Below are 20513 nucleotides of genomic sequence, written 5' to 3' on the forward strand. Positions count from 1 at the left end.
GGACTCCTGTGGGGGCAGACCTCAGATGCTGAGCTTCTTCCATCAGGGTCTCTAGAGTAAATCAGGTGTGCCTTGGATGGTTCAGATTGGCCGGGAACTCAACAGAGCAGAAGGCCTTTGCAGTTCCTGTAGGTGTTGTGCTGCTGTGTCTAAGCTCTGACCAGGGAGACCACAACTCAGAAGAAAGGGCTTGCGGCTACATCGCACTGGTCTCATGGCATGCATGCACACTTCTTGCCATTTTATTTACTCACAGGTAAACAAACATCTCTTTTCAAAAGGAAGTGGATACTTTTGGTATTTTCCTCCCACATCTGGTCAAAAAAATTATGCTTGATAGGAGACAAAACTTCTTTGCTCTCTTAGAAATGTTAAGTTTTCACACCAAAGGAACAGAGAAAGTTGGTTTATTATATGACATGGAAGAGACATGCATTATATATAAATGCTGCTTCAGACAGCAAAATTGCAATGTCAGCAGGCAGCCAATCCTGCAATACACACACCTTGATCTAAAGAGAGATGAAATGGAGAGTTGGGGAGGAAGAGTATATCTGTCCTTAAGCACGTGCATGTTGGTTCCTTGGGTGCTGAAAGAAGGTCCTTGTGGGAGCTAGGAGAGACACTGGCTACACATTTTAGGGTTCCTTTCTACCCTTTTCCTTCATGGAGAAGGGAGGAGGCTTTGAGGTGAGCAACTCCCAGAGTTCCCAAGGTATTTCCCCCAGAGTTCATGCCCACTTATCACCTCACCATCTTGCAAATGAAGAGCTTGGAAGACTCTCCTTCTAGCTGGCTGTGACTGAGCTGGTTCCCTTTTGTCTCTGCCTTCAAATTACCCTGGCATTATTTTGATGGTCTCCATTCAGGGGATGAACAGACTGTACCTGGTAACGAAATCAGCATGTGCTGGCCTTTATGCAGGGTGTGAGGAAGTCAGAATAGACCTGAATGCCTTTCAGGACACAAGGCTGGGATCAGACTGGTAGCAGGGTCACTCTTGTCCTTTTAGGCTATGTCAACCTTTGATACTTCTGCCATGATCTGCAGTAATAAATGATAGAATGAAGTTCAGATTGACCCACACCTATTCACAAGGCCCCAGTATCTCAGCGGAGATGCAGCTTTATTTTTGTTTTGGCACCAGCAGCTGCCTTTCTTAGGGCCTCGCCTGCTTTACATGAGGAACTTGGAGAGGTCTTCCTTGATTTCAGCTTCATCCCAAGGCCCGTGGATGTTGTCTTTGAAGAGCTGCAGCTTGATGAGGCAGTAAGGACACAGGCAGGAGATGGAGACGAGAAGAAGGGCAAAGAGAACCATGCCAACGCTGGAGATGGTCAGCAGGCCCACCAAGGCAGACAGAGCAAAGAGCAAAGTGGCGACAACATAGCAGCGGGGAGTCCGGGCTTTAAGCTTCTTTTGCAGCATGGGCCACAGGGCAAAGATCTGGATAGCGAATGTCACCATGACGAAGGCGTGCAAGGAGCGAGGCAACCGCGAGGCCAAGCAGACCGAGGCAAAGATGGCCATGTTAAGGGACAGAGTGCTGGACACAATGGCAGCATTGGCGCCGTAGTCATAGAAGATCAGATGTCCCAGGAGCATGAGAGAAGACATGGCATAAATTGTGTCTGTGCTGATGGACTCAGTCAGTGTTTTCAACACTGGGGAGAAGCCGTAGGTGAAGGCCACAAACACCACCGTGTTTTTCAGATCTGCCCAACGCGTCTGGCCGCTCTGGTTTCTCCCCATTCCTGAGTCCAATACGTCAAAAAGGACGTAACCTACCAAGGAGGTCACCAAGCCAGCGCCAAATAACCACTGGGGAGCCAGCAGCCCCACATCCATGTACCGCCAGATGACGACAAAGACACAGACGCTGCACAGCTGCTGTATGACCACTCCGGACTCAAACACCACCGCCCGGTACTGGTACTTGCGGGCATGGATGTTCTTGCGTAGCTTCTCTAGGAAACTCTGGTCCACATAGTTATCAGGAAAGGGCTGCCTTTTATACAACACTTTCTGCCAGCGCTGCCGTGTGTTTGGTCCCAGCTGAGCAGGCAGCATGATTCCGGCCAAGTCCCTGTCTCACGGCTCTTCCTTACAACATCAATGGATGATGGAACTCATGCCCAGACTTGTCCCTGGTTTTCTAGGTCACTGCTGGCACCTAGAAAGAAAACAAGTCCATCAAGCCAAGATCTGCAGGTCAAAAGCACAGCAGTCAGTTCCCATGGCCACAGAGAGAAACCACCAAGAGAAGCTGTGCTACAACACTTGGGGACCCCACCACCCGACTGCTTCGGAAACAGGGCCCACTATCTTGGCTCCTCCTAGGCAGTCACATTGCTTGGCTTCTCCTTCCTCCTGCCCTTCATGATCATCAGTAACCAGAAGTCAACAAAATCTGTTGGCTTTACTTGGGAGCAAACACACCAAGGATTTGGTATTTAGGCTCCATGTGTTCTTTCATATATAGCACCCCAAAATCTCTGGCCTCCTCTTGTGCAAGCTGGGCACACACGTGAAAGTTGTTCAGGGGAAACCGAAACATGTGTGTGCGTTTAGCTCCCAGCATGAAAATACCTTTATGGTGCCATTTCCGTTCACTTCCGCCTCTTGATCCAGTGCCAGCGTCCCTCCGCCAGCTGCCTGGAACTGACTTGCGGGGCTGGAGATCCCTCTGTTTCACAAGCCAAGGATCCCCGGGATTCCCACGGGCCGCCGCTCCCTCGGGGCCCCAGCCGGCCAGGCCGCGGCGGCTCCCAGATCGGCGTGCAACGCAGCTGGCAGCCCAAGCCGGCGAGAGCGCGGGCTGGCAGGCGCGCGCCCGGGGCGGGGAGGAGGGACGCCCGGGTGCCTGGCGGGGGAGGCCGAGAAGGAGGGCAGTGGCGGCTCCCTGCCTCCCTTCCTCGTGCGCCAAGAAGGCTCCTCTCCCCTCCCGGGCCGAGCAGCACATCCGGACGCGCAGGCGCCCCCGGGAAGGAGAGGCGAGGCTTCTCCCTGGCAGGCGCTGGTCTAGGGGAGCTGGGGAACTCCCTCCCACAGGACAGCCGGGCTGACGCATCTGGCCGGCCCCAGTGAGAAGTTGGTACGTTTACTGGCTGCTTTAGGTTCAAATCCAGGAAACCCGTTTCTTAACTAAGAATGGCTAAAATATTGTGGAACTTTAAAATAATAATTGCCCCCCCCAAAGATTTTAAGGGACATAAGGAAACTCACTGAACACACACTAGGGAGTGAGCCCCCTGGAATGCAGTGATAGAAGTAAATATAGGATCACACCGTGTGTCCCGGGGTTTATATTTGTTGTAAATAGGTTTATTGACCCAGGGATAGTGCCCATTCATCCCACTTGGCTCAGGTGTAAAGACAGATAGTACCTGCCTAACCCTAGGAGGAATTCCTGCCATAAATTCAGACATCTGCAAACTCCAGTTTTAAGTGGTTGGCATTTTGGGGTAAAATATTGGGGGGGGGGGTTAAGCCTTGTGCATGTACTAAATGGACAGTTTGACTCAATTTGACACATTTGCATTATTGCATGCTCAGAGGAAAAAAAGTCCTTTCACCTGTGCATAGGTTTCTGGGTCAAGCATGACCACCGGACATAGGGCAGGGTTCTGTCCTATGAAATACGCCTCTGTTGGCTACCAATTGTATTATGTCATGGGTCAAATATGCTGCCATCATCTGATTCAGTAGCTTTACCTGCTAGCTAGAGCAAACGGACTTTGGCATCGTTGTCACCAGGTGCCCTGTGTGCCTGTAAGCTGTCACCCTCCAGCAGGGCACCTTTTGGCAATAATTTTTTTTTGTCAGTGCTGATGTTTTCAGTGGAAGTTAAATCAAATTCAAACCAGCCCTTAATCCTCAGTAACCTCCGATTACAGGAACTCCCGTAGGAGAAATGGTTCTGATCAATGCATTCAGATCCACTGAGAAGAGCAGGGGAACACAGAGGGTTCTTGGTGTGCACATCCGTCCGGGAAAGTGCTAAGAAGTGTCAGCTTTTCCTTCCAAGTATCTTGTGAGGGTGATGAGTGGGCCTCCTAAAAATGGTTGTGGGAGGAATAGGGCTCCCAGAACACACAGGCAGTGGGAGTGGGCAAATTGATGAAAAAGGTTCCATATGACGTCACTGAACCCGATTTTCTCAACAGACAGAAGCATCAGATATAATCAGGCTTGTACTAAATATATTTACTCATAATTAAGCTCTCCCAAAGTTCAGTGTGGTTCACGTTCTAGTAAGCATACATAAGATTGCAGCGTCAGCAGCACAAGTATACGTGCAAAGGTCATTTTGGTGATAGTAAATGAAGCCCACGTCAGCAGCACAAGTATACGTGCAAAGGTCATTTTGGTGATAGTAAATGAAGCCCACTTGAATGACGCTTAGGTAACTCCTGTTCTTGCTGGATAAGGTCCACTACCTGCACCTCACATGATGTTTGTTTCATTTTGCAGGTGTAGCTGGGGACAGCGTGGCAATAGTGGTGTCTGATTTCAAAACTAGAGATTCCTAGCTGGAGGCCCTACGGGACATTTGGGATTTTAGGTTGCTCCGCCTCCCATCTTGCAATAGCTTCTGATGCCTTTCCAGATTTCTCTCCCAGGGCCATAAAAATGTTTCATATAGCAAATCGGAAGTCAGTCACTGTGTTAGCAGCACTGAATGCTCTCTTCCTGAGTGAGAAGACATATATATACACTCAAGATCCATGCAGCTTAATTCCCAAAGTCTGCCAACTGGCAAATTTCCATTGTGAGAATTTGTGATAGGAGATGAAGTGAATTTCTTCATACACAGAGCTAGATTATGGAAAACAAAAGAAAACAGGGACAAGTCAACAGAAGACGATAGAAGGGAATGGGTAATGAATTCACACAATTTGAAATGCAAAATTTCAAAATTAAAGCTTTTAGTTCCAAAATTTAAATTATTTATTCTGGAAGCCATTTTTGGTTAATTTTCATAGAACCATGGGATCAGGTTTTGAAAGTACAAATAACAAAAACATCAAAACAGTGAGGGTGTTTATGTACTAAGTGTTTATGCAATAACTGCATTTTGTTCACTTGTTATGTGACATCATGATCAAATTTGTTCTCCTGTTTCCTCCATCTACAGTTCTTCAATCTTTTTTCATAATGCAACCCTCTTTTTAGAGAAAGAATGAAACATTGGTGAAATCTTCCTTCTAAGTAGCCTTAGAAGGAACTCTTTTATTTTGTTTTGTTTTTTAAAGATCTGTGACTCTGAACATGAAAGACCTGCTGGGGCTTTGAGGGCACTTGGGACCCATGAGGAAGGAAACTAGCAATCTTATAGTGTGATTAAATGATTTTTTTTAAAAATAAAAATGTTAACATTTACTTTTAAAAAACATGGAGTGCCTGTCCATTTGGCACCTTAATATTGGGTTGATCTTTTTAGCCTACTTTTTTAAAAATGGTAAAACGATTATGCAACTAAAATGCTTTAGTTCAAGTTATTACAATTGATTTTTAAAATGATTAAAATATGGAGGGTCTCCTTCATGATTATGTGGTTGTTACATGTGGTTGGGTTGTGGATTTTTTTTGAAATTAAACGGTGTATAGATTTTATGAAATAGAATGAATGAATGAATGAGTGAGTATGGCCTTTGCGTTCATTTCTGTGAAAAGGTATAGAGCAGTGCTGTCCATCATCCCGACGCGGTGAGCTCAGGTGTGCTGGCCAAGGACCAGCCTAGGGCAGCCCTTGCAATGTCACAACCGCAGGTAAAGGCTGGAGCCCAGCCCCAAGCATCGTGGAAGGTAAAGGTAAAGGGACCCCTGACCATAAGGTTCGGTCGTGGCCGACTGGGGTTGTGGCACTTATCTCGCTTTACTGGCCGAGGGAGCCGGCGTACATGTGGCCAGCATGACTAAGCCACTTCTGGCGAACCAGAGCAGCACACGGAAACGCCGTTTACCTTCCCGCCGGAGCGGTACCTGTTTATCTACTTGCACTTCGTGCTTTCGAACTGCCAGGTTGGCAGGAGCAGGGACCGAGCAATGGGAGCTCACCCTGTTGCGGTGATTCGAACGGCCGTCCTTCCGCTCGGCAGGTTCTAGCCTCTGTGGTTTAGCCCACAGCGCCACATAGTGCAAGAGGAAGCCGCAAATTGGGCGCTCAGGGCGCCTCTAAAACCTGATCTTGAGGCTCTGCGTCACTTCGCCGCCGGGGGCCTCGAAGACTAAAAAAGCCCCCGCGCGGCCTTTGCTGCAAGCTGCCGTAGAGAATGCCTGATCGACGAAAGCGATTTAAGGCTCTTGTCGGTTCGTGCTCACGGCGCGTAAGTTCTCTTAAGAAAAGCAGCGCCTTGGCTGCTACACCCCCCTCCCCACCCCGCCTGCAACACCCGAGGCAGTTTCGGATGGACCCGCGAGCGCTCCGGCGTTCCCGCAGGACGCCTATCCCTCCTCGCCATGGCTTTAGGGCGGGGGAGCGCGCGGCCCGTCCGCGGGCGGAGAGGGGAAAGGGAAAACGGCCCAATCAGCGGCCGCCTTGGAGAAAAGGTCGCTGTCGATTGGCTGGCGGCGGCCTCTCTGGGCCGTTGTCTTTCGAAACGGAGGGGAAGTGGCCTAGTGCGCAGGCGCAGCTCTGCCTCCCCTGGCGGTGACGCGTCACATTCCAGCTCAGCGCGTCGGTCGCGGATCCAGCGCGGGCGGCGGACGCGGCTGCCGCTCGGAGCCCTCGCCCGCCCGCCCCCGCCGCCAGTCCCTCTCCGCCCCGGCCCTCGGGAGGATGCGCCGCCGCCCGCGGGCCCCACGAGGCGGACGGCGGAGACCATGAAGGAGCCTCCCCGCCGGCGGCTGCTCCTGGCTTCCTCCTGCTTCCTCCTGGGCTGCCTGGCCGGGTGAGTCTCCCAAGGCGCCCCCGACCGGGCCAGGGCTCTCGGGCGCGATGGGGCTCCTCCGCCTCCGCCGGCTGTGAGCCGAGGTCAGGCCTAGACAAGCCTGGGGCGGTCCGGGAGGCGGGCGGTGGAGTTCCGCTCGTGGGCGAGCAGGAGGGGAGTCCGGGAAAGAGGTCTGGCTGCTGCCCCGGGTTCCTGGGCCCCCTGAGCGGCTTTGGCGAGCTCAGCCAGGTGGGCCGGGCAGACAGGGATTTGCAAGGACGGAGCGGGATTCTTGGTGCCCCAGAGCAGGGAGGTTGTGTCCCTGCGCCCCAGTTCTTCAGCCTGGCAGGCTTCCCTGCGCTGCATCTTGGGGGCTTTTTTTCCTTTTTGGCTGTTAATCTGTGTTTGGCATAATAACCCTGTAAATGTAGTGAACAACTAGCATGTAGGATTGTGCTTTCTGTCGAGGGACTACAGTCCTGCAATAGATTTTAACTAGCTAAACTACCATTCTAAACAAGAAAAGTCAGGGGGGGAAATGGGCCTTGTGTTTGATAAATGTACAAAACCAGCTGAAAAATAACGTGCTATTCTTTGTTATCAATGTGTTCTCTCCCACGGGCATGTAAGAGTGCTTTGAAAGCAGAGCAAAGATGTAGCTAAAGCACCACACTGGCAATTTCTGATGGAAATAAGTGGAGCTTCAACATGAAGTCACAGATCTCCATCTTCAGGAGGAGAGTAGCAAGCCAGATATGCTACAAAAGCTGTTCTGTGACACTTAGGTATAGTGGTGCCCCGCAAGACGAATGCCTCGCAAGACGGAAAACTCGCTAGACGAAAGAGTTTTCTGTTTTGGAGGTGCTTCGCAAAACGAATTTCCTATGGGCTTGCTTCGCAAGACGACAATGTCTTGTGAGTTCCTGCTGGTTTTTTTTCCCTTTCCCCCCCTTTTTCTAAGCCGCTAAGCCGCTTATCAGCTGATCCGATCAGCAGATAAGCCGCTAAAAGCCGCTAATAGCGCTAATCCGCTAATCTGTCAATGGGCTTGCTTGCAAGACGAAAAAACCGCTAGACGAAGAGAATCACAGAACGGATTCTTTTCGTCTTGTGAGGCACCACTGTACATATAACCATATGCACTAACAGTATGTTTGTAGGCTGGTGTATATTTATTTTATTGGCAAGGCTGGATACAAGTATGTATTCTTATGATGCATTATGACTTGCGCCAATCTGAATCCCCCTTTGCTTCCAGATAATTTGCTCACATAAGCATCTTATTCAGCAGATATTTGGGGGCTTAATCCTTTCATTATTTATGAATAACTGATTAATTAATTACATTTGTATACCACACTTCATCCATGGATCTCAGGACAGTTCACAACATAAAAATACAAGATAAAAACACAAAATACATAATAAAAAGAACAACAAAAAGCCCATAAACCAATAATCTCCTCCCCCCACAAACATTTAAAAGGGCCTTGTTGAAGAGGAATGTTTTCGCCTGGAGGGTGAGACTTAATACCCATGGATTCAAGTTACAATAAAGGAGTTTGTGACTAAATATTAGGAAGAACTTTCTGACAGTAAGAGCTTCTTCGACAGTGGAACAGTCTCCCTTGGGAAGTGAAAACTTTCATTGGAGGTTTTTATGCAGAGGTTGGGTAGCCATGTGTCATGGATGCTTTAGTTGAGATTCCTGCATTGCAGGGGGTTGGACTAGATGACCCTTGGGGTCCCTTCCAACTTGATTGAAGCATGTATTCTGGCAGCAATTCTTTAAGCTTGGAGTCTGGCAGGATTTATTCTTCACAAATCCATGCTAACTCCTACAAATCACTATATTATAAAGATATTTGCAGATAGACTCCTTTATAATATGTTGTAGTTTATTCCCTTATGACAGAGTTAGACTATCCAGTATTTAGGTTTTTTGGGTCTTCCTCTTTCACCATTTTGAAGATTAGTACAACATTTGCTTGTCTCATCCCCGCATGCAGGCCATTCTCCAGGAATGCTCATACTCTGACCCCTCACTTTTCAGGCTGTATTTGTGAGGGTGCATCCAATGCCCTTTTGGGGCAAAACAGGAGTTGAGTAGGTAACTCTTTTTTTTTTTTTTTTTTGCGGGTCAGGGCATATTTCATCATCCTTGCCTCGCCCTCTCATGGCATCAGCTATAATGTAACTGTATCTGTCTGTGGTTTTGTTCTTTTAACAGATTACCCAGCTGGCATGTCTTTTGTAAAGAGAGTCCTTCCTCTGTCTCTTTGCATTTACCAAATGAGAACTGTCCCTTGGCAAACATGGACAAGAACATCCAGGAAAAGGTAACTGCCTGGAAGAAACTGAACAGCTTTATTGGGGACTTGCATGCAGAATATGACATGAAAAATGTCGTCCTTGCAGGATTATTTAAAGGCTGCTTTAAATTGAGAGGAAATGTTTAAATTTGAAACAACAACACAGAATGGCTTTCTTTTTCTATACATCATGGAACCTAAATTATTGAAACATAATGATTTTCTAAAACAAGCTTATCTGTGTCTTAAGGTTCCTTGGCCATCTCTCTTGAGTTACATCCAAAGCAGCTTCTGTGAAATGGCCCTCCCAAAAGCCTCTTCTGGTGGTGACAGCAGGATCTTTGCCACGTGTATCTGAGAAGATAAAATCAGACAATCCCCCAGGCTAGGCCTTTGGAGCATCTCTCAGAATGGATTTGATGTCACCCCAGTGGGTAGTTGGGAATTCTTCTTCTGCAGGTGCTGCTTTGGATGCAGCCCGGTGTAAACAGTGCAGCCATTGTTAAAGATTTACACAAGGGTGGCCTTGATTGTTTTTGTTGCAACAGAACTTGTGGCCCCTTGAAGAATAACTATTTTAATTACATATATTATGTATGCTATCCAATGTCATGCGATTGGACTCTCCAGAGTGAATTTGGTAGGAACTGAATGGGGTAGAAGAGGAAGAGAAGTCCTCCTCATGCGGCAGGAATAACCCTGTAGGCCAGCTAACTCCATTAGATGTCACCCTATGACAGTTTTTCTCAAACTTGGGTCTCCAGCTGTTGCTGGACTACAATTCCCTGATGGGAGTTGTACTCCCAACAACAGCTGGGGACCCAAGTTTGAGAAACACTGCCTATTGCATGGGTAGGCAAACTAAGGCCTGGGAGACAGATCCGGCCCAATTGCCTTCTAAATCTGGCCCGCGGATGGTCCGGGAATCAGCGTATTTTCACATGAGTAGAATGTGCATCTCTGGGTTATTTGTGGGGCCTGCCTGGTGTTTTTACATGAGTGGAATATGTGTTTTTATTTAAAATGCATCTCTGGGTTATTTGTGGGGCATAGGAACTCGTTCATATTTTATTCCAAAATATAGTCCGACCCCCCACAAGGTCTGAGGAACAGTGGACCGGCCCCCTGCTGAAAAAGGTTGCTGACCCCTGGCCTATGGCATCAGTCTGCATCAACTTTGGCCATAATGTTTTTGGTTTTAAGATGCCAGAGGTCTCTTTGTGTTTGCTAAATGTCAGTCATTGTAAGGTCTTAAACAATTGAAGACACTCTCTAGATCACATTTTGGTGCATGCAAAATGGTGAAAGATTAGACTAAAAAATGTCTTTTAGGATTAAAAGTACCTCCTCAGAGCCGAAGTTTCCCAGCAAAGCTTGGCAGCTGCATCTATCTAAATACATTTCTGTATCTTTCCACTAGGAGGAGACCCTTGGATCCATTGGAACATTGTCTTTGGAACACATTGACTCCAGTATAAACACCCATCCTGAAGAATGTTTAGTTGACTGCACAAAGCAAAAAGAGGCAAGTCTTTGGGGATATGCCTATTCTTTCAGCCATGATCCATGCCTCTGAGCTTTGGAGCGGTCATAGCAGCGCTTGAAACTCCCCTGGCGCTAGACATGTTCCGCTATAGGGAATGGTCCGTTGGCAAGCAGTTTCAGAAGTCTTGTCGCGCTGTGCTGGGTCTGATAAAACTTGAGATAAAATTTTCTGCCTGCTGCTTGCTCTGGTGTGTGGGTCAGCTGGTAGGCACTGCAGTCACAGGAGTTGAATGCCTCCCTGCATGACTCTAGGTGCTTCCCCTCCTCCATGTGACTGCACCTGCCCTACCTGGTTTGCTTTAGCTGGGCTTCCTTCTCTCCTTCATCTGCTGCTGTGAGATCGAGGGAGGGAGGGAGGACGGGATTTTGGGGGAACTTTCCCCTAGGTAGCTATTGGGAAAGTGCCTCACATGTGTGGTCTAAACCACTGAGCCCCTTGGGCTTGCTGATCGGAAGGTCGGTGACTTGAATCCACATGATGGGGTGAGCTCCTGTTGCTCTTTCCCAGCTCCTGCCAACCTAGCAATTTGGAAGAATACCAGTGCAAGTAGATAAATAAGTCCTGCTGTGGCAGGAAGGTAAACAGCGTTTTCATGCACTCTGGCACTTGTCACAGTGTTCAGTTGCGGCAGAAGCTGTTTAGTAATGCTGGCCACATGACCTGGAAAAGCTGTCTGTGGTCAAATGCTGACTCCTTTGGCCTAAAAAGTGAGATGAGCACCTCAGCTTCATAGTCACCTTTGACTGGACTTAACCGTCCAGGGGTCCTTTACATTTTTTGATTTCTCCTTCCCTCCCCCCATTGCATGGGGGGAGGGGAAGATCAACACAGAGGGTCCTTTCCACCACCAGGGATGAGGGGGGAGAGGCTGGAGGGAATGTTGTGGGGTTGGGGTGCTGAAGAGACTGGGGTGTGTGTGTCTCTGTGGCTCAGCTGTGTTTGTGCTTCTCTACAAGAGGGAGGAGACTGAGAAAGAGCAAAGGAGAGAGGGAGCCATGGGGGTGTGTGTGAAAGGTTTTTATTCTGGAGTAAATCTGCACCTCAGAGAGCCTGTCTGAGTGTCGGGTGTGAAGGAGCTGCCACTGTGGGAGGAGGGAAGGAGGCTGATATCATCATACAGTTTAAAGGTTGTGTTGTTTTGCTCCTATCGGTTGAAGGGTTTTATCTTCCTTTCGGGCACCACCTCTGTGGAAGCTACAGTGGTTACATACAGGTTACATACGCTTCAGGTTACATACGCTTCAGGTTACAGACTCCGCTAACCCAGAAATAGTGCTTCAGGTTAAGAACTTTGCTTCAGGATAAGAACAGAAATTGGGCTCCGGCGGCGCGGCAGCAGCAGGAGGCCCCCATTAGCTAAAGTGGTGTTTCAGGTTAAGTACAGACCTCCGGAATGAATTAAGTATTTAACCTGAGGTACCACTGTATACTGTTTTCACCCCGTTATTTACTTCATAAAATGGGTATATCAAATGAGTGCCCTCACAGAGGTTTAAAAAGGAATTAAACAATAAATACCAGCAAAGCCCTTTGACCAACTGGCCATTGAGGTCTCTGGCTGCTCAGCTCCAACCCTGGCATCTCTCTGCTGTGAGAGCCCTCAAGGGAAAGGCAGCATCAGCAACATTTGTGCAGTGGGTCTCTTCCACCATTGAACTAGGAAGAGCTGGTTTGGCTGCTAATCCTGTTTAGGGCAGTCGTTGTTTAGAGGCTTTTCTCAAGGAGTGACTGGGGAACCCAGCCAGATGGGTGGGGAATAAATTATAACATGATTTTTATTCTTGTTGAGAGTACTAAGTGCAGTACGGTTGCTGAGCTGCAGGGCTGCCTTTGTTTAGCACCGGGCACAGGATGTTTGGGTGTGAACAGGTGCCTCCTTTGGACTGCCTGAGCCACTTGCCCTGGCTCTCAGTGGGAGAACTTGCTCTTCTCCCTTACGTGTTCCTGCACAGGGACCTTGGAGAAGAAAGGTCGGTTGCTCTCCTGTGGCTTAAGTGGTCCTCCTTCCCCACAGTCCTTGCATCCTCTGCTGCAGCAGTCTTATTAGCAACCGAGTGAATAGGCAGGGGCCACACCCCTTCTGGAGGACTGGGGGTAATCCTCTTGCCAAAAAGCATTTTCTCACCCACCTCTAGAAGGTTCTGAACATTGCTCTATGCAGGTTTCGGAACCTGTGAGCAATGACAGTTGAAAGACCTATGGTCACAGGCAAGGGATACTGATGCTATTAAAAAAACAACCCTTGCTGGCAATATGAAGAAGTCGCTTTTCTGTCACATGTAAATTGATGGCTTCAAATGTCTTTAATCTGCTTGCAGTTCAAGTGTAAAATTAGTTAGGGAAAATGCAGATTTCTAGATGGGATGTAAAGATTTTATGAATGCTCGTTTCCTTTGCACAATAGTTTCCTTGTGGACTGCGCTGCCAAGTCTACTGGCACTATGAGAATAAGAAGCTCTTGAATTTTCCACAAGGAACCTTAAGTATTTGCTAGGCTAATGCAGTTGAGTGCTGCCCCCGTCCCAACAAATTGATCCCGATAGCAGCATTTCATATATGTAGTTTTAGTAAGATGAACCACTTGACTATCATGGTGAATTGTATTAAGGCTCAAAGGTTAGTTTTTACTTGTCCCAGCTTGCTTGTGGTTGGCTTACCCTGTGGAATAGCAGCCTTGTAGGCTTCACTATTCTTTTTTGTGCTTTGAGTAGTTAAAATAAATTCTGCAAATTGGGCAGATGTTGGAACTGATTCTAAAGTGTATATTGACATTTTTGAACAGAACATGGAGATGGAGGAATTGAGGACACCTGAAGTTGAGGCACAGTCTTCAGTGGATTCCAATGAAGGTTCTTTTAGTGTAGCTGATATCCCTGATAGTACTTTCAGCATATCTACCTCGGAGATCTCACCAGTCTCTCAGCCCAAGTAAGCTATTCCATTTTTTTTGGCCATTTCTGCATAGTATTACATCAAGAGGCATTTGACCTCCTGGAGATACTTTCTGATCAAGCAGTTTATAATTTTTCTATTTAAAAAATTAACCTTTCATCTGTTCTAAACAGAAACTGAAAGAAGTGTGAACCTGTAAGATATTGTCAGGGACTGGATTGAGAAATGGTGGCAGCCCCCCCCCCAACCTTCCCATTGATTTAGAACAATGGTTTGCAGAGGGGCATAATGCTGAGGGGGAAAGCTGGGAGATACTGGGTGAGGAACAGCTAGAAGAAGAAATACCAGGAGAGAGACAGCTGGCAGATTCACTGTCTTTAGAAAGCATTCCTGACCCCCTTTGCCGAAGACTAGACGGGCTTTGAGAGTGATAGAACAGAAAGCACAGCGGCAACAAGCTCAGATTACCCGACGTAGGAGTGATGTAGATTAATGGGTATGGAGGGGGTGAACCCTTACTGGGAGCAATGCCATCCCTAGAGAGATATGCATTCCTTTGTCTCTCGCTGTGATTATTAAAGAAACAAATGGTAAGAATGCTCCTTTCATTTGATCTGCTTATTTACTGCCACCAGGGGAGCGATCCTATTCCTCGAAGCCTGACATAGGTAGCCAACACACTGCATTATGTATTATATATATGCACTTTAAGAAAACTACACGAGATTATCAACTGTTGACTCTCTGACTTGATTCATTCATGGCAGCAACTGATACCACATTAAAGTTAGGAAACTGCATTTGTTTTAAGTTGAATTATATTGACAGGTGTAGTATTGCTCCATAGCTAAAGATTCACTATTGACATTTCTAATAATGCCAGTGAAATAATAATAATAATAATAATAATAATAATAATAATAATAATAATAATAATTTATTTATACCCCACCCAATCTGGGCGGCTTCCAACAGAACACTAAACTACAATAACCTATTAAACATTAAAATAAAAAAATTCCTTCCAGTAGCACCTTAAAGACCAACTAAGTTAGTTCTTGGTATGAGCTTTCGTGTGCATGCACACTTCTTCAGATACAGTGTACTGTGTATCTGAAGAAGTGTGCATGCACACGAAAGCTCATACCAAGAACTAACTTAGTTGGTCTTTAAGGTGCTACTGGAAGGAATTTTTTTATTTTGACTATGGCAGACCAACACGGCTACCTATCTGTAGCTATTAAACATTAAAAGCTTCCCTAAACAAATTCCCTACAATTGCACACTTTCTGCAAGAAATAATAGAATAAGTCATTTGAGTAGAAGAGTACTCTCCCTCTCAACAGACTAATTGAGGGTTGGATGCATTATTTATTAATATTATTATCCCTCCTTTCTCACAGACTGGGACTCAAGGCAGTATATACAAATATATGCAAAAATGTAAAAACGTATAAAAGATGTTCCCTCACTGCCTCGTTTCATATATTGGGCTATATGCAGTTCTTTGTCTTCTGTGGTTACCAGGCAACTGCTTTAATACAAGGGTGCTTTGATGTGTCATGGTATTAGAAATTCCAGCAAAAATATTAGTTATTTCATAGAAGTAAAAAGCATGTTTGTTTTCTTTTCCTTCAGTGCAATAGAAAACTCCAGTGCTGATATCCCTGTAGCTGAAGCAGAGCAGTCCGAGTCTGACTGTGACCTGGGTGGGGCATTTGAGGGCCAGCCTCAGGGTGACTCTTCGGCTCTTGATACTTCTCCAGAGGGGTGAGTATTAAAATAACTGCTGCCATAGGCTGTTCCATTGATTTTCATTCTTCTTCTTCTTCTTCTTTTAATTTTCATATCTATTCAAAGAGATGCAAGGTGACCAACCAGTGGCGGATTTACGTGTAAGCTAAGCAAGCTCTAGCTTAGGGCCCCACTCTCTTGGGGGCCCCCAAAAAATTTAAAGGGGGAAAAAACCCTGGATGTAATAGCAATTATCTCACTATTTATAGACTTCTTAATTGTATTTCAGTTCAACAATTACTTTGATAAAATACATATTTTGTTATGTGCAAATGGCTTTCGATACCTGTTAGGTCCGTAAATTACCATATAGCATATATTCAACACAAAAAACAGCAACAATTTGTTGTTGCCAAAGGACAGCTGGACATATCAAGGGCCCCATTACCTTCAGGAGCTGAGGGCCTCATCAAACGTAAATCCGGCCCTGTGACTAACAGATAGTAATAGATAAAAAATAAAAACAAACCTAGTCCTTAAAGACCACCCCCCCCCCCAGTATATGCTCAAGTAAATAATCTAACACCATCCTTGACTAACAATGTATTTCTAGATAATCAAAGTCAGTAACTCAGAACAGCTTTTTATTGCCTGACCTTGCAGGTTTGATTTTCTTTTTCTGACCCTTCAATAAGGTTAATGAGGGGCAGTATTACTGTACTTGAAATACTTCTGACCACATGTCACTTTACAGAAGAAGCTGAAAAAGAAGCAAAAGTTTTTACCAGCATCCTTGGCTAAGCAGGTTTCCTCTGGCTTGCATTGCCTGTCCGTGTTGGAGGACAGACTTTTTTCACAGTTGAGACCATACTTGGAATATTGCTGCTCTTCACTAAAACACTTATTTTATCAAGTTGAATAGCAACTGACTGGTTCTCTGTGAGAGTTCTGTGCTGTCTATATTCTATGTATTGATATGTAAAAATATTTTGAGTTAGGTGTTTCTGATGTTGCTGTATTTTCAGCCTTGTAGGTCAACATATAGAAAATATATCTTCACATGGAAAGGGAAAGATAACTAAATCAGAATTCGAACCCAAAGTTCCTGCAACTGAGCAAAAGACCACTCCAAAATCTGCACTGAATGCTTCGGGTAACATAAGAGGGGAGGTAGGTGATAATAACCCCAAACACCCTGTAGGGATACAAATGGTTCAAGTAAATGTTTATCTCTCACACTAAATATCAAAGAACATTTTGCTCCCTTTGCGGTTTGACATTTCTCAGCTTTATACTTTCTACAGTATTGGTTCTCAGTGCTTACTTTAAATGGGCAGGTACTTAACGTGCTGCTTCTGTTACAGCTTACTTTCGACTACTAGCAGATGAAGCTCATATTTCAAATGTGGAAAATGCCAAGCACTACTATTGATTTTATGGGACGTAGGTGGCGCTGTGGGTTAAACCACAGAGCCTAGGACTTGCCGATCAGAAGGTCAGCGGTTCGAATCCCTTCGACGGGGTGAGCTCCCGTTGCTCAGTCCCTGCTCCTGCCAACATAGCAGTTTGAAAGCACGTCAAAGTGCAAGTAGATAAATAGGCAGCGCTTCGGCGGGAAGGTAAACAGCGTTTCCGTGTTCTTCTCTGGTTCGCCAGAAGCGGCTTAGTCATGCTGGCCACATGACCCGGAAGCTGTACGCCGGCTCCCTCGGCCAATAAAGTGAAGTGAGCACTGCAACCCCAGAGTCGGTCACGACTGGACCTAATGGTCAGGGGTCCCTTTACCTTACTGTTGATTTTATTTTAACATTACTCTCCTGCTTTCATGTGAAAGCACATTCAAAATACAGTAACTACAGCAAAAACAGTGCCGAGACCAGACACTAAACTTGAAATGCTTGTTGGAATCAGCTGGTTTGTTCCATCTTCATCCCTACCTTGGAACTGGAGGGCAGACTCCTTCCAGATTTGGTTGTTTACAGGAAGAGCCACAGTTGCATGGACAGGTTCTTGTGTGACTGTTCCGGTCAACAGACCCATCTGGAACTTGGCTCCACTGCTCTGCCTTGGACAGTCATCCAGCTGCAAAGTGGTGGCAAAACTGAAATTAACCACAAGATAGGATACCATACCATTTTTTTAAAAACGACCTAAATAAAACATTTCTAAAAGGTTGATCCTTAACAACTGTAGTTTCCCAGCATTTTGGAACTTGAGTGAACATAGAAAACCATTGTTAAATCAACATATTTCTTCTCAGTTGAAGATGAACAATGCAGGCATTACAGAAATTCACTCTGAAACATTGAGGGTTCATGGCTTATCCTTTTTATGATTTTAAAGGAAAAACAGAAAAAGCAGAAAAGTCAATGGCATTGTGAAAAGAATAAAACTCCACTCCTTTCTTACCATAAATATGTAGTAGCTTTCAGCAAACTGGTGCTTTCTAAATGTTTTAGATTACAGCCCCCATAAGCTCTGACCATCTCAGCTGGTTCTGATAGGATTTGCAATCCAGAACATCTAGAAGGCAACGGGCTGGGGAAGGCTATACTAGATTCTCTGTTTTGGTATCTACAACTTTGTAAGTGATTGAGTTATTCCCTTCATGATAGTCTGAGTACTACTGAGTACCTTAAGGTCTCAAAAGTATAGTAGGACACACATTTCATTCCTTTCTCTAACCAGCACATTTTCCACATCACATTCCCCCCAAACTCAAGCTATGTTTTGCAAAATAACAATAAGAAAAATGGTAAAAGCAGTGCTATGCAATAGAATGGTCAGCTTACTATGCAGCCTGCTGGGCATAACTTGCCTTTTAATGTTACACTGTTTTGATTGCTTGCCTTATTGCCTGTCTTGTTGTTTTTTGTTAATATCTGAAAACCTTGCAGAGAAAAGTAGGAGAAATTGACCCAACTTCTGTAATAAGCCCAAAGGATCCAGGAGATATTCCCACTTTTGATGAATGGAAAAAGCAGGTTATGGAAGTGGAAAAAGAAAAGAGTGAGTTCAGGGTTTTTTTGGGGGGGGGAGGTTGTTGGGTTGTTCTTGAAAACTTTGAACAGACTTATCCCTTAAAAATCAAGTATTTAGCACTGAAGCGGGGAAGAGAGGAGGAAAAAGTGAATGTTAAAGGACCAGGGAGGAAGGAAACTGGCATGTTGTGGGTGAGTGAAGGATGAAGGTGCAAGTGAAAGGAGAATGGGAGAAGAAATGCCAGGAGGTGGGTAAAATACTTTGAGAGGCATGGTGAGGGGAAATATATTTATAAAAAGTCTTTTCCACGTAGAGACTCTGGATCAGGAAATTCTGCCTCCAATGGAGAGGCTGAGCCACAGTGTTTCCTGAGCCAGGTCCTGCACTTAGCTTGAGGAACACTGAGCTAAGGAACTTCTTCACCACCGTTTTGTGACTGGGTCAGGGGTGGCCAGTAATTTTCAGTCCATGGGAAGAAAGATAGAGAACCCCTGATCTAGATAAACATACGGCTGTAGTGTCATCAGCTGTGCAGAGATCAGTTCCCCCTGGAACTGTGGTCTTGCCTTCCGTGTCCTTGGTCTGCTGGCATAATAACCAGCTCACTAAGACATCATAAGTATCCCAGCCCTACAGAAGGGAGATGTAAGGGGTGCTCTGTTTTTACAACACAGCCGTTAGTCATAGCAGTTTCTGTTAGATAGATCTCCCATTAAGCAAGGGCTGAAATGATTGTCTAAATGCAACTGAATAAGTATTTTGTACCGTAAAAGAACAAACCAAAGGGTGCCCAGTTTTTATTTTTGATATGACAGAGGTGTTCCCTAATTTGTTTTTTTAAGGACCCTTGTTTCATTTTCCCACATTGCGATATCAGAAATAAGAATTTGGGCACCCCCTTTAGTTATTTACTTCGTTGAATAAACCTGAAGCAATATTTCTGGGTTAGCGGAGTCTGTAACCTGAAGCGTATGTAACCCGAGGTACCACTGCAACCATTTCAGTTTCAACTGTGTGTGTTTCTCCTAGCCTACTGGGACAAGTGAATTGCTGTAAGAGCAAGCCACAGTCAAGCAGTGTAGCTGAAACCATAGAATTGTAGCATTGGAAGGGACCCCAAGGGTCATTTAGTCCAACCCACTGGTGAACAGACATTCTGTTGTGGCAACCACAACCTAGATTTCAGTGTGTTGTTTGGCACCTAGCTTACATACCTGAGTTCAATGCTTTTTTTCTGGGGGATGCAGCGGTACGGATACCCCTAAACATTTTGTAAACGTTTGTACTTTTGTTAATTTACTGTATTTATTCCCCCTGATTTGAACTATAAAATGGTGATTTTCTTGAGTCAAAATGAGAGTACAGTGGTACCTCTGGATGCAAACGGCATCCATTCCAGAGCCCCGTTCGCATCCTGAAGTGAACGCAACCCATGTCTCTGCGTGCACAGGTTGTGATTCGCCACTTCTGTGCATGCGCGTGACGTCATTTTGAGCATATGCGCGAGCGGCAAAAGCCGGAAGTAACACGATCCGTTACTTCCGGGTCGCCGCAGAGCGCTACCCGAAAACGCTCAAGCCGAAGCTACTTCAGCCCAAGGTATGACTGTACGCCTAAACTTTTTTTTAGAAAAAAAGCACTGTTTGAGTTTCTAGCACCAACTTGGTGGGAACATTTTTACCTAGGGAAGCAATGAAAATGTTTATCCATATATTGTCTGAAGTTGTACTATCCATTCTGTCACGTCCTGATTCATATATAGACCAGGAATTTATGTTTTTTAACTAAGGCAGTAGGTTTATTATTTGTGTGAGCCTATCTGCCTTGGATTCAGAGGGATTCTGCTTCCCGTGTTAATGCATTTGGGTTTTTTAGTCAAATTTATAAGAGAAAGTATAACATAGAATTTTGCCTGGTTTTTTTTTGCGGGGGGGGGGATTAAAAATATATGGAGTACACATCAAACCTAAACTTATTTACTGCTTCAACAACATAAAAGGAGTCACTTAAGGCATACTATTTGCCATATTTATGAAATTTACAGAGTACTTCTTTGTTTAGTCAGAAGTAAGAACCACTCTGTTTAATGGGAGCTTGCTTCCTGGTAACTGTATAGGATTAAAATGCCTTAATCGGTGGAATAGACAGGAATTACTTTTCCTTCTTTCCTTCTTC

At 45.6% G+C, this 20513-nt stretch overlaps 2 protein-coding genes across 4 annotated transcripts in view; one reads left to right on the top strand and one right to left on the bottom strand.

Annotated features, from left to right (window-relative positions):
* Nucleotides 1-394: 394 nt before the first annotated feature.
* PIGC (phosphatidylinositol glycan anchor biosynthesis class C) lies at nucleotides 395-3847 on the bottom strand. 2 transcript variants are annotated; one of them, XM_083507216.1, is made up of 2 exons: nucleotides 3715-3847; nucleotides 395-2173 (listed from the first exon to the last, which is right to left on the bottom strand). In XM_083507216.1, exon 2 carries the CDS (start codon nucleotides 2068-2070, stop codon nucleotides 1177-1179), a length of 894 nt encoding a protein of 297 aa, XP_083363342.1. In that variant the 5' UTR covers nucleotides 2071-2173; nucleotides 3715-3847; the 3' UTR covers nucleotides 395-1176. The 2 variants fall into 2 exon arrangements, with proteins under 2 accessions (XP_083363342.1, XP_083363343.1); XM_083507217.1 differs by lacking the exon at nucleotides 3715-3847 and adding an exon at nucleotides 2590-3019.
* Nucleotides 3848-6610: 2763 nt separating this feature from the next.
* SUCO (SUN domain containing ossification factor) overlaps nucleotides 6611-20513 on the top strand; it is a 38220-nt gene continuing 24317 nt past the window's right edge. For both annotated transcript variants that reach the window (XM_083507051.1, XM_083507052.1), the window contains exons 1-7: nucleotides 6611-6893; nucleotides 9103-9211; nucleotides 10605-10709; nucleotides 13513-13658; nucleotides 15261-15392; nucleotides 16382-16526; nucleotides 18254-18365. In XM_083507051.1, coding sequence (XP_083363177.1) covers nucleotides 6826-6893; nucleotides 9103-9211; nucleotides 10605-10709; nucleotides 13513-13658; nucleotides 15261-15392; nucleotides 16382-16526; nucleotides 18254-18365 — 817 coding nt within the window. In that variant the 5' untranslated portion in view covers nucleotides 6611-6825. The remainder of the gene's footprint in view (nucleotides 6894-9102; nucleotides 9212-10604; nucleotides 10710-13512; nucleotides 13659-15260; nucleotides 15393-16381; nucleotides 16527-18253; nucleotides 18366-20513) is intronic.

This window comes from Podarcis liolepis (assembly GCF_965112155.1).
Source record: "Podarcis liolepis genome assembly, chromosome: 6".
In the NCBI taxonomy this organism is placed as follows: domain Eukaryota; kingdom Metazoa; phylum Chordata; class Lepidosauria; order Squamata; family Lacertidae; genus Podarcis; species Podarcis liolepis.

What these genes read in the sequence shown, in the direction of transcription:
- PIGC (XM_083507216.1), bottom strand. Translation starts at nt 2,070, where the DNA reads ATGCTGCCTGCTCAGCTGGGACCAAACACACGGCAGCGCTGGCAGAAA.